The sequence below is a fragment of the Amphiura filiformis genome, chromosome 6 (genome assembly GCF_039555335.1).
Source record: "Amphiura filiformis chromosome 6, Afil_fr2py, whole genome shotgun sequence".
Taxonomy (NCBI): Eukaryota; Metazoa; Echinodermata; class Ophiuroidea; order Amphilepidida; family Amphiuridae; genus Amphiura; species Amphiura filiformis.
The window spans coordinates 19,583,334-19,597,396 of NC_092633.1; the positions used below are offsets into that span (position 1 = coordinate 19,583,334).

At 34.3% G+C, this 14,063-nt stretch overlaps 1 protein-coding gene across 3 annotated transcripts in view; it reads left to right on the forward strand.

The window, feature by feature from the left end:
* LOC140155117 (methylthioribulose-1-phosphate dehydratase-like) overlaps positions 1-13,495 on the forward strand; it is a 79,508-nt gene extending 66,013 nt beyond the window's left edge. For all 3 annotated transcript variants that reach the window (XM_072177823.1, XM_072177824.1, XM_072177822.1), the window contains exon 9: positions 10,805-13,495. In XM_072177823.1, the coding sequence (XP_072033924.1) occupies positions 10,805-10,901 (97 nt within the window). In that variant the 3' untranslated portion in view covers positions 10,902-13,495. The remainder of the gene's footprint in view (positions 1-10,804) is intronic.
* The last annotated feature ends 568 nt before the right edge of the window (positions 13,496-14,063 follow it).

Consider the following 14,063-nt stretch of genomic DNA (forward strand, 5'->3'; position numbering starts at 1 on the left):
ATGTACTACAATGATGATATCATGTGGCCGAAATAAGAATAAATGAAATTTAACTGAACGGAATCATTAAATCAGATAATAATACTCAAAAGTACAATAGTAAAAAAAATATAGTAAATCACATGTTTTGACACAAAGCAGAATGAAAGGAGAAGCTGATAAAGTCGCACAGTTAATTTCAAAAGATCATAATAGTATGGCTTTATAACAAGTGAATTGCTGCTCTACATATGACATATGACTTTTCTCTCTGGCAAAACAACTGATAAAACAATTATCACAGATAACTTGCTGCTCAGAGCACCGACTCTACAAAAAGAGGGTCTGTGCTCAGAGTAAGAAGTAGTGATACATGATTTAAAGCCCCTGCCCCTGGTGATTTATGACTTTCCAGCCTCAAACACCTCTTCATGTTCAAGGGATAACTGCATCATCTAATTTAAATGGGATCTCAGCTTCATGGAAGGAAACAAAATGTGACCCCATTCAAGGTTCATTAAAGGAGTCAATAAATAATTTGTTGGCAAAATAATTGATTTGTCCTGAAGATGCTCCTTATATAACTGATATTATACTACACTATTTATCAGCATTCCTTGGCACTCTTTGCCAATTTTAGCATGTGTACTGTGTAACATGGAAGTAAGGTTCTGATTGGCTAATTGAATCATATCATGAATTATCGGGATCTCATCAAAAGATCATAATATATTATAGCTTTATAATAAACAAGTAAAATGCTGCTTTACAAATGATGAATGACTTTTTTTCTTTTGACAAAACAACTGATAAAACAATTATCATGGATAACTTGCTGCTCAAAGCACAGACTCTAGAAAAAGTGGTCTGTGCTTAGAGTAAGAAGTAGTCATATGTTTAAAGCCCTGCTCCTGATGAGATTTTCCAGGCTCAAATACCCTTTCATGTTCCCTTTCATGTTCAGGCATCAAGCTGGGCGAGATACAAAGAAAACAAAATCTCAAGTATGTGACTTTCTGCTTTATATATTCATTCAAGTAGTCAATAAATAGTTTGTTGATAAAGAATCGATTTGACCTCATGGTGCTTCTTATATAAGTGATATTATACTACACAATTTATCAGCATTCCTTGCCACTTTTTGCCAATTTTAGCATGTGTACTATGTACTAGGGAGGTGAGGTTCTGGTGAGGTTGTCTAATTGATTCATGTCATGAAATATCGAAACTCATTCAATGACCAAAGCTGCATAGCATCACATGACAGAGGTGTGACCTAGTTCTTTTACACCATAATCAGGACAAGCGCATTGGCCAGTGTAAAAAGATACTTAGATGAATATCAATTGTGTGGACTCCCATTTAAAAAAATATATAACTAACTTTATTTGGCAACTTGCAAAATTTAGTATTGAAAGAATTAAAGTGTGAGAGAATATGCGATTGTCCACCAAGGGATGTAATGTCAGAAGAGCTTGTTTGGAGATATATATGGTCCATTGCACTTCTCTAAAAACAATAGAAATCAAAGGATTCCCCAACTCTTATACTGATTTTACTACCTTCCAAACAAGCAGCAGGGACATTTAATATATCAATGTAAAACTTATTTTTAGGAAAAGTTTCCCATCCAATATCTCAAATATTTTATATTTACAAGCAAAATACAAAACATTTTGTGAAAAATTTGACCAATATCAATTAATGCAATCACCTTCAAGAAAAATGAATCAATCCTGCAAAATGCGAATGTACAGCGGGGAGTACACAAAACTGTGCGCGAGTGCAATTATACAATATTTATGCACTCTGATTTTTCTAATAGCTTTTCTGCTTGGATATGTAGTTCTAGAAGTATATGAAGGTTCTTTGAAAACTCACCAGAGTACCGTCTCAGAATAGTTTAGAACTTTTTTGGTCCAGCAACCTTCATAATTACTAGGGGTTTTGTCACTTTTTAGACCAAAAAAGTTTAAAACTATTGTATAAAGGTCCTGTAAAGCTGTAAATGGTACTTCCAAGATACTTATAAGGGTTCTTTACAGTTTACATAACCTTAGTTTTGTGGTTCTTGATAGAACCTTCATTTAGAGGACCAAAATGGTTCTCAGTAGAACATTTATTTTTAAGTGTGTAAGAAATGACACACTGACCGAGAGAGAGAAGTAGAGAGAGTGCATTTCACTTAAGGATCAAGCTGTTGCTGATACTAGGAAGAGAAGTCATGATCATTCATGATTTATTTGAAAGCTTGAACAAATTCTTCATGGCATGTGCGAGGGACCTCACAGTAAAAGCTAGTAGTAGCTACTAGTGTTCATTACTGTGCATAACACACAAATCACAAACGCTTTCCTTACTTGAAGTAGAGTTTCATGAGTGAACATTTTTATTTTCCTAAATACTACCTTAACCCACAAGTGTGTGACAACATTTGTGTGTGACCATGTCATATCAAGAGGATGCAATAGTCAGCATTAACACTTCGGTAATAATAAGTGAAAAAAAACTTTTAGAAAAAAACTGGACATATGCACTTTTGTGATAAATCACAGGATTAGTGACAAAAATATGGGCTTTCCTCGGATGCAAAAAACCTTCATTTTGATAGAGGAAAAAGTGTGATAGAGGAAAAGAGGTTGTTGATTGAATCCTCAGGGGCGTAGCAAGTGCCTCAGGGGCTCATGGACAAGAGGGGGTCCTTTTAACATCTACTTTATCAGACCTATCCCTAACCCACTTCATTTTTGCTATTACTCGGGCCCCTGAACCCATGGGCCCATGGACTTCGTCCACCCTGTCCACCCACTCCTCTGACTCAAACTAACCCAGACAGATCCTCTAATAATTCTAAATATATGGTCGCTTTAAACCTAAAACCTTTAAAACTATTTAATCCTATTTTAAAAGTTTTTCAGACTTGTAATAGGTATGTTGAAAAATGTGATCATATTTAATTTGATTTGGTATTTTAGTGCAAGTGGTGCAAGCACTGTGTGAGTTTGTGTGTATGTTATATTCTTAAAGAGGAAGCCCCGTAATAGTAGTTCTTCTGGGGTGAACAAAACCTGCCCGGTTATCAAATTAATCAGTGACAAGGTTATCTCTGAATTTGACAGGTGATAATTGATGTTTTAATCTTATTGCATTAATTAGCACCTGTCAAATTTAGAGATATATACCTTGTCACTGATTAATTTGATAACCAATCAGGTTTGGTTCACCTCAGAAGAACTGCTCTGGTGGGGCTTTCTCTTTAAAGTAAAGTTAAGCCTCTTGGGTAGCTGTATCAGGATCCCGGATCAGGATTGTCAACAATCAAAATCTTATTGAACATCCAAATGGCATAGGTATTTGTACAGGTATTTCACTTTAATCAATGTTAAGCTGTGTAGTAAAATAGTCAAGCTGGGATGAACCAAGATCTGATGGATGTCAATGTAACTTCACAAGTGATGTGATTAAATGCAATCATATAGCTACAGAATTTGTTGTTATTACCCTGAAACTAACACTGAACCATTGCATTTATGTCCAAGTAACAGAAGGTAGTAGAGGAACCCATTGACAGCCTTTTTGTCCCAACAGGTCAAGTCTTCCATAGGGGGTATATAGATTTCAAGTTTAATAGCCCAATCTTTTGCACCATAACAGCTCTATTTTTCACCATGACCATTTTCATCAATTTGCTTCTAGTCAACCAATTCATTATGCACAAGTCAGTCAGTGTGCATGTCAACAGTGCAAAATACTTTTGGGTGAAATTTGCTCTCAAGCCTCAAATATGGACAGTTCAAATTATATTGAAACCAAACCTGCATTGCTGCACTATAAGAGCATTTAATCTTACATTTTCAAACCTGATATGGTCCATTTAAAATCTCTCAAAAAGCAATAGAGATCAAAGAATTCCTCAACTCTTATACTTATTTTACTACCTTGCAAACAAGCAACAGGGACATTTATCAATGTAAAACTTATTTTGAGGAAAAGTTTCCCATCCAATATCTCAAAAAGTGAAAATGTCAACATTTGTGGGGGATGGTCACACAATAAAGCTTAGCATGTGCCAACATAATACCCCTGTAACTCTTACGTGTTATTACTCTAACCATAATGCCTTCATCTCTTTGATAAGAGTATGTATAAGATAGCTTGAAGGTATCCTGATTATTTTTGTAGTCACTGACCATTTTGTATCTGATGGCTTGAAGCCACTTAGATGAATATCAATTGTGTGGACTCCCATGGTATTCATGTTGTAGTCATGGATTAGTTGTCCGCATCCTTATGAAAACATGTGTTATGTGCTGAGGCCAATCTATGCAGTATCTTTTTAGCATTTAAAGGTATATTGTACACATAAGGGTTCAATTTATAGACATTTTTGTCCTCATATAGATTCTCACACAAAATGGTTCTTAAAAGGGTTCTTTGATGTTCAAAGAACTCATGGGGGCATTGGGCGTATCAACATTGTATCTAATCTCTTGAGCAACAAGGAGTCTGCATTTATTAACCTATTTCATACATGGCAAAGAATTTCTACAATTCAATTTCTTGTATATTTTATATTTACAAGCAAAATACAAAACATTTTGTGAAAAATTTGACCAATATCAATTAATGCAATCACCTTCAAGAAAAATGAATCAATCCTGCAAAATGCGAATGTACAGCGGGGAGTACGCAAAACTGTGCACGAGTGCAATTATACAATATTTATGCACTCTGATTTTTCTAATAGCTTTTCTGCTTGGATATGTAGTTCTAGAGGTATATGAAGGTTCTTTGAAAACTCACCAGAATAGTTTAGAACTTTTTTGGTTCAAAACTATTGTATAAAGGTCCTGTAAAGCTGTAAATGGTACTTCCAAGATACTTGTAAGGGTTCTTTACAGTTTACATAACCTTAGTTTTGTGGTTCTTGATAGAACCTTCATTTAGAGGACCAAAATGGTTCTCAGTAGAACATTTATTTTTAAGAGTGTAAGAAATGACACACTGACCGAGAGAGAGAGAAGTGGAGAGAGTGCATTTCACTTAAGGATCAAGCTGTTGCTGATACTAGGAAGAGAAGTCATGATCATTCATGATTTATTTGAAAGCTTGAACAAATTCTTCATGGCATGTGCGAGGGACCTCACAGTAAAAGCTAGCAGTAGCTACTAGTGTTCATTACTGTGCATAACACAAAAATCACAAATGCTTTCCTTGCTTGAAGTAGTGTTTCATGAGTGAACATTTTTATTTTACTACATACTGCATTAACCCACAAGTGTGTGATAACATTTGTGTGTGACCATGTCATATCAAGAGGATGGAATAGTCAGCATATACGTCGGTAATAATAAGTGGAAAAAAAACTTTTAGAAAAAAAACTGGACATGTGCACTTTTGTGATAAATCACAGGATTAGTGACAAAAATGTGGGCTTTCCTTGGATACAAAAACCTACATTTTGATAGAGAAAAAGTGTGGATGATGATGTTGTTGATTGAATCCTCTGACTCAACCCAACCCAGACAGATCCTATAATAATTTTAAATATATGGTAGCTGTAAATCTAAAACCTTTAAACCCATTTAATCCTACTTAAACAGATTTTCAGACCTGCTATTTCAGACGTATGTTATTTTTCACTGTGACCTTTTTTATTATTTTGCTTGTAGTCAACCAATTCATTATGCACAAGTCAGTCTTTAGTAGTACCCTACAGTAAAATGGTGCATAAGAAAAGAAATGGACTTGTACAAATTGTTCCTCCTGACTATTAATATCAACAAGAGAAGAAATGTATTCAAAGGGATATCTGTTACATCTTGCCTTGGAGCAGATCAACCCTTGTTTACTTACATAACCTTAAACCAACATTGGCCATCATAGAGGAGGAGAAAAATATGCCTTAATGGGAAGTCACTTGGATTTGTGTCATTTGCAAATTGGTTTTCAAATGAATATTGACTAATACTAGATATGATTAGATGATCATGACGTTTTGATTTTAGGTCTTCCGAAAGAAGCGACCTTATTCCAGCATGATTTGTGTGTCAGTTAGTCAGTCAGTCAGTGTGCATGTCAACAGTGCAAAATACTTTTGGGTGAAATTTGCTCTCAAGCCTCAAATATGGACAGTTCAAATCATATTGAAACCAAACCTGCATTGCTGCACTATAAGAGCATTTAATCTTACATTTTCAAACCTGTAAGATAATGTTAAATAATGTGATCATTTTAGAATTTGATTAGGTATTCTAGTGCAAATGGTGAAAGTACCAAATAAATATGTTTACAAAGACCACTTGCATCATAGTTTGGTCAGTGATCTTTAAAGAACACATCAATGATCTCCTGTTTATATTCTAAAAGTAAACGCATAGTAGCTGTATCAGGATCCTGGATCAGGATTGTATAATGTGGTCTAAATCAACAATCACAATCTTATTGAATATTCAAATGGTACTGCAGGTATTTCACTTTTCGTTACCCAATGTTAAGCTGTATAATAAATTAGTGAAGTTGGGATGATCTGAACTCTGATGGATATCAATGTAACTTGACCAGTGTTTACATGTAATCATAGCTTTAATTATGTTACTTAACATTACCCTGAAACTTACACTGCATCATTTCATCTATGTCTAAGTACCAGAAGGTAGTTGAGGAACCCATTGACGGCCTTGTTGTATCCCAAAAGGGAAGTAAGAGCAGGTGTACGAAGTGTAAGAGAAAATTCCAATATCATGTGTACCTTTGATTGACATTTTTTCAATTGCTAACAGTGGCTAGTGGAAATTACTGTCACCGCTACAAGAAGACACAGGATATTTACAAATATTAGCAGTCTTTGATTCCCATATTATTTTTCTTAAATCTAAATGGGCTGTCTCTTTTAGGTTACCTGCAATATGTTTTTGGAGCTGGATTCTTACATTTTGAAATCATTTTCTCAGTTACCTCTTCCTTTTTTTCCTACAAAACATTTGTCTAGGAATTCTCATTTTCTTTGGGTACAAAAACAACCTGTCTTTGAGGGGAAATAGTGTGTGTAATAGCCATTTGTGCTTGTTAGTTTATTTGATAGAATAGCCTTGTGTGCTTGTGGGTTCAATTGATAATAAAAGGCTTTGACCATTAAAAAAACCCTGCTTGACGGAAGAAATATACATAATTTGTGTGTTGCGTTAAAGTCAAACAAGCAGAAATGCAAGCAACATGCATAGATTTAATGTTGTCTAGTGATTTGTTGTTTGAATTTACATATAAGAAGTAGGTCATTTTCTACATAGGTGAAATGAAGACCTTGAAGCAATTGGACCTTACAGCATATATTTGACCAAGAATAAGGATGCAGGTTGATAGCTTTTGATGTGGATTTCTGGAAACATAGGTGTGCTTTACTGGAAAATGGTGTATTTCTTGAAAAATGGAATTCTAAGATAAGGGTATTTGTATGTAGATTAAACATGAGGTGGAATGTGGAAAACTAGAAAAAGTCAGATGATATGCAAAAAAAACACAAGGTAAAAAGACCAAAGCTGATTTTTGTTTGTTTTTGTTTCCTTCTTGATTTTGAATGGAATGCAGCAATTTTCATTTCAGCAATACTTGCGGGGATATTATTATGCACCTTTCAGACTTTCATGTCGCTTGCCACTATGGCAAGCAGCATGACGTATCAACAGAAGAAATATATTCAGAGGGATATCTGTTACATCTTGCCTTGGAGCACATCAGTCCTTGTTTACTCACATAACCTTAAACCAACATTGGCCATCACAGAGGATGAGAAAAATATGCCTTAATGGGAAGTGAATTGGCCTTGTGTCATTTGCTAATTGGTTGTCAAATGAAAAACGACTAATAAGAAATATGATTAGATGATCATCATCTTGTTTTGTTTTGAATAATGGTTTCAGGCTTGATGAAAAGAATTTGATTAAATTTGATCTGTACCAGAGATATATGAGTAAATATGAGTTATTAGTTGCTGACCACAACTTTGTGGTTAAGTAGAGTTCAGTGGCATGGATTGGTCAGTGATGTCAATGCTGTGATTTAGCTTCACAATTGGGCCACATGAAGATCTCTTTATTGCAGCTCTGAACACCTTATGCCTTCCCTAACACTGGCTGCTTTAAAGCGTATGACAGAAAAGAAATTACCGTCATTGTATGCCAATTTAAAAGTTGCATAAATCAACTTTTAAATCTGTAAATACCATTGATTGACTTAAAAACCCTCTATAAAAAAACTTGAAAGTCAATGCCAGGTTTATAAGTTTTTGGTTTGTTTTCATTGTAATTTTGTGTCATAGCGTCATGGGCATTTTTTTAAGGTGGATACCTGTGCTTCATAAGTTTTTTTTATCATTATTAAGTCCACTTTTTACAGGCAAATATTCCATGCTAAAATGAAAAAAAAATGTATCAATGATAGTTTATATGTGTGAATGTAGATTGAGCTGGAAAATTTCTTCAAAACATTCTGAATTCTTCACTTATGTTGTTTCAAGTAATGTTGTTTCAAGTCAGTCAATTCATCATTCACTAATATCCATATCATGCTAAGCAATCACAATCGCTGGTAGCGTTTTTGCAACACCTACATGTATTTGATCACTAGCGATATTATAGCCGTGTGCTGTGATTGCTAGTATGATATGGACATCAGGCAGTCTACCCTGCAGTAAAATGGTGCAAGAGATTGACTTGTACAGATTGAGCCACCTGACTAGCAGTATTAACAAGAGAAGAAATGGCTTCAGAGGATATCTGATACATCTTGCCTTGGAGCTCATCAGCCCTTGTTTACTTACGTAACCTTAAACCAACATTGGTCATCATAGAGGAGGAAAAATATGCCTTAATGGAAGTGAATTGGCCTTGTGTCATTTGCTAATTGGTTTTCAAATGAATGTTGACTAATAGTCCTGATATGATTAGATGATCATCATCTCATGATCTTATTTTGTTGTTCTTGGTAAAAGAATTTGATTAAATTTGATGAGAAGTATGAGAAGAGATGATTCATTGGATTTGGACTTCTAATCTGTGGTTAGATTGAGTTCAATGGTATAGTTAGTCAATGCAGATGCAGCCCCACAATTTGGCTATAAGCTACTGTGGCAATTACTAAACATGGCTGGGGACCCTGGACCAAAACAAGCATATTTAAAGCACTGTATACTTTAAATATGCTTTCTAAACAACATTCCAATGTGCGACATTTGGAACGACGATAAAGTACCTTTAAAGTACAAATAAAGCACAATGACCAGAAAAGTACATTTAAAGCATACTGAAAAAAGCACATTTAAAGTACTGTACTTTAATTGTACTTTATACCAAACAAGCATATTTAAAGTACTGTGCTTTAATTATACTTTATACCAAAACAAGTATATTTAAAGCACTGTACTTTAAATATGCTTTCTAAACAACACTCCAATGTGCGACATTTGGAACGATGATAAAGTGCCTTTAAAGTACAAATAAAGCACAATGACTAGAAAAGTACATTTAAAGCATACTGAAAAAAGCATATTTAAAGTACTGTGCTTAACGAGGTTCCATACCATATACCAGTAAGCTTATAATTATAAGCTTAAGCTTACCACATATGGAGCTTATCAAAGTATTGGTAACACATGTTCACATGCAAGCATACATTACCAGTAACCATCTCCTGTAATCAAGCCTGTATTTTGTAAGTCCATTAAGTCCTTCATTTTATATAAATATGAACAGTTTTATACATCCATTGCAATATGCAACCTTAGCACAAGATGCCGTTGGTATTTTTCAAATCTAGAAGAATAGTCATGTGACTTGTATATGTAAACATCACATGACCATGATGACCACATTAAAGTACATTTAAAGTGCACTGAAAAGCACATTTTAAGTACTCTTACATTGCTGACAATACCGGGGAAAACCAATCCAGGTAAAGTATACATAAAGTACTGATAAAGTATATTTAAAGTACACACTGATGTTCAAAATTTGGTTAAGTCCAAAATAAGCACAATTAAAGTATACTCACTGACACTGGGAAAAAACTAAGTCCAAATAAAGTATAGTTAAAGCACAAAAATTTCCCATTTTTATCAAAATATTCATAAAGTATAATTAAAGTCATATAAAGCACATTTAAAGTACCTTTAAAGTACACAGTTTTTCCAGGATATGAAAAATAAGCACATTTAAAGTACACTTTATATGTACTAATTAACAGAAAGTACAGTTAAAGTATCCATAAAGTACAGATAAAGTACATTTCTAATGTGCTTTATTTGGTCCAGGGCGATATTGTCATTGCTTCTACCTTTCAATTAATGTTGTTATGCTGGATGACCTAATTTCACAAGTATACCCATTAACTTTGTTCCAAAAAGAACTGAAACAACTAAATGAAACTCTGATTTCAGCTGTAGAAATGGCTGCAAATCGCACCAGCTGGAATGAATTTATTGAGGGCGCCATGTCGACAGACGAACAACGAACCTGATGATGAGGATGATCCATCAACATGCAGAATGCATGGCCATTTCTGACCTGCTCGATCAAAACCAGAAAGTAGAATAAGAGATTTATTTCTTTTACTCTAATTTTCTAAGCCAAAAGTTGGGATGGCAATACCACCCCAATAAATTGTTTCAGGTTACCGCAGCCCATGTTACGATCAACACATATTAGTTTTCAGCCCTAATGTATACAACACAAGTGATGCACTGATGACAACATACAAGGAAGCATCAAACTACAGTATTATACTGGCCCTTACCATAACTAATACTGTCTCATGTTATCTTTAATTTCAGGTGTGAGTGCTATGATTATCTGTTTGACATTGCTGTCCAGATGAAGCAGACGGGACTGGATCCCAGTAAGCCACCGCAAGAAGAAATTGATTCATGACATATTTCATTTCATTGCTCATAAATAATATTTGCTGAGGGCATGTGCTGAAATGAGTGGTTGCCCATTCACTCAAGACACAAAGAGCTGTGGACATCTAAAATGATAAGTCAACATCCAGTGGACTACCAAAATATATCCACAGGGTTTTAAAAGTATTCTTACATAATTATTATCTTATCATTGCATTACGGTCATGACAGTATCCACTTATGTATTTATTTCAAGCCAAATCTTTATCAAGCCTAAAAGTGTCAAATAATGTAATTTTGACAAGGATACAGATAAAATGATGTTGAAAACTAGACAACCAAAGAATATAGGGGATGACCATATAAAAATATCCTGAATACAGGCCTGCACATGCCTGTCCATTCTGGGACTAAAGCTCATTCTGAATGAATTTTTTTTTAAAGACAATGTGCCCCAGTGACCTCTTTTAAACCAAATTATTTGGCCAATGACCCTTATTTGCAATAATCTCCCACACAATTATCACTTATTGATGCAAATTGCCTTCTCCTGTGAAAAAAACGTATCAAATTGGGGTTTCCTGATTCCATGGTTTAACAAATCCCAGATGGCATAGGGCAAATTGTGCATGTAGCTCTGGAAATGGAATAAATCAAAGATGATAAAAATGGCTGATAAGTTCCTTATATTAGGTCTTGTTTTACATGGTATTTGTCATTTCCTTAGTTGGAAATTGAAGCTGTTGGGAAAAGCATTCCTTTTTTCATTTCCTAATTATTTTGATGAAAAGGCTAGATGCATTCACAAGTAGTGTACCAACCCAGTACATTTTATGAAGTTTTCTGTAAAAAAAAAAATCAGATGGTTTTTGAAAAACAAATACCTGTGTGTATATATTTGAGGAAATATTCAAGGAAATTAAACACGCCTGAGTAGGTATTGTCATTATTGTATAATAGTGTTCCAAATCAGTGTTTATCAAGGAATCAGAAGGAAGAATGCCAATTTGGTAGATCCTGATGAGTAACCTGGTGGGAAATTCACCATATTGGCTTAGCTACCACAGGGATCTGAATTAGTGTACCTGGTATGGTCAAAGTCAAAGTTATATATGTACATGTATTTGATAACACAAGAGTTCTTTCCGTCTCAGGTGAATTGCTCTATGCATTTGCAGAGCACATCCCTACTACGATAACTCATTTTTTGGTAATTTTGAGGAAAAGTACAAAATATGGTTCACGCATGCATTTAAACATATTTATTCACCAATCTTTGCACAAGAACACATTATAATTAGTCAAATTAAAAGGAATAATCAGAAATGATTAAGCTGATTACATAATTGATGCATGCTTGGACCATATTTTGTACCTTTTCTCAAAATTCCAAAAAATAAGGCAATTATCATCGGTGACAATATTACATCTTTTTTATTTTTTTTTGCTACCATTGATTTCATTCTACATTACATAGCAATTTTTTTGTAAGTTATTATTTCACGGAATTTATGTAAGTGTAAAATAACTTTAAATATAATATTTTTTATTGTTGTTATTTTCACACCTGCATGTCCACTGGATAAATTTGCAAAAATAAAACCCCTGTGAAAATAACAGCATATGTGATGTGATCAAGGAAAATCAGTCGGAAGTCTGAAATATTGATTTTAAGATGTAGCCAAACAAAGGAAATATTTCCTTGTGTTTCCTAATGTATTGTTTTGGAAACTCTTTAACTGCTCATATCTTTTGAACTGGTTGTTCAATTTCAATGGGGTTTTGTTGCAAATTGTAGCTTTTCAAATGTTTGTTACAATCCAATAAGAAACTGAAAATTGAATATGACCGCATTCAGACTGATTTTGCTTGATCACACCACACAATTGTAAATGGTAAAACAGTGTACAGGTGTAATGCAGATATAGTGTGATCTTGCATTCAATTACACTACTCAACAAATGTGAAGGATCAGAATCTGAACAATCCTCATGGTCCTGTGTCACAACCTGGGGTACCTTTGTGTTACATAGTAAAAAAATGAAATGGTTCAAACATTTACCCTACACGTCTCATTTGAAATGGTTCATCCTCCTGAGCATTTTGACACATTTTTTTATGGAAATCGGTTAAAAAATGAGAGAGTGCGGGCAAACAAAATCACAAAGTAGGGAGGATGTAACCCCACCTCTTTTTTCCACATTTACAATCATTCTGAGCAAGTATTGGTCTTTTAAATGAACTTTTGTATTTATTCACTTGGTTTAGATGTCTGGGAGTTCATTTAGACATTTTTTTACTAGATTCAATTTTTTAAAGGGGGTTTTAAATCAAATTTACAATATAAATCCCTCCCCTAATCCTCCTCCCCCTAATCCTCAGCCACCCTTGGCACATTTCATGCCAAACGTCATAAGAAAATAATTGAAATATATTTGAAAACAGGATAAAAACATGAGTAATATAGAATAAATTAGCCTCAATTTAAGACCTAATTGAATCTTCTAAGTGAAGGAATACTCAAGAGACAGTGTTTTGAAATCCAAACTGCACATCAAAATGTAACAAAGCCACCTTTTTGTGTACCCCAGTATATGGCACAGGATCTCATTTGTATTCTTTCATTTCTGTTCTCATGGTGCTGACCAAAGTGTTTTGCAGTGTCAACAGACTTCAGTACTCAGTAGTGCATGTGTTTTGTTGTACATAATACTAAATGAAATGAAAATCATTTGATTAATAGTGTTAATGCTGTTTTTAGAAAATTGCAATAAATAAGTCTGAATCTTTTATTTTGTTTGAGTAGTGTATTTGGTAATTCAAAACTTTAAAGCCATGTTGCAAGAACTGTAAGGCTAGCTTCAGACTCCGTATTGTACGTACAATATTGTATGTACAATACTTTTCGTGACGTCAAAAAGTATTACACGTGCAATAAATATACTTGCCACGACGAGTTGAATCAGATTAAATAACGCGCTATAAACCCTGACGGTTCATTGTTTGCTAAATCCAAGCGAGGTCACCAGAAAATCTATGCAAGAGAAATTTCTACTGCTGCTGATGAAAAATCCTAGAGTGCGTTTGAAGGTTTTTTCTGCACTTTACCAGTAGCCCTAATAAATTCATAAAACAATAAAAATCAAATAAAGATTTAGGGCAAATGTTTTTACTCACTGCTCATCTGATC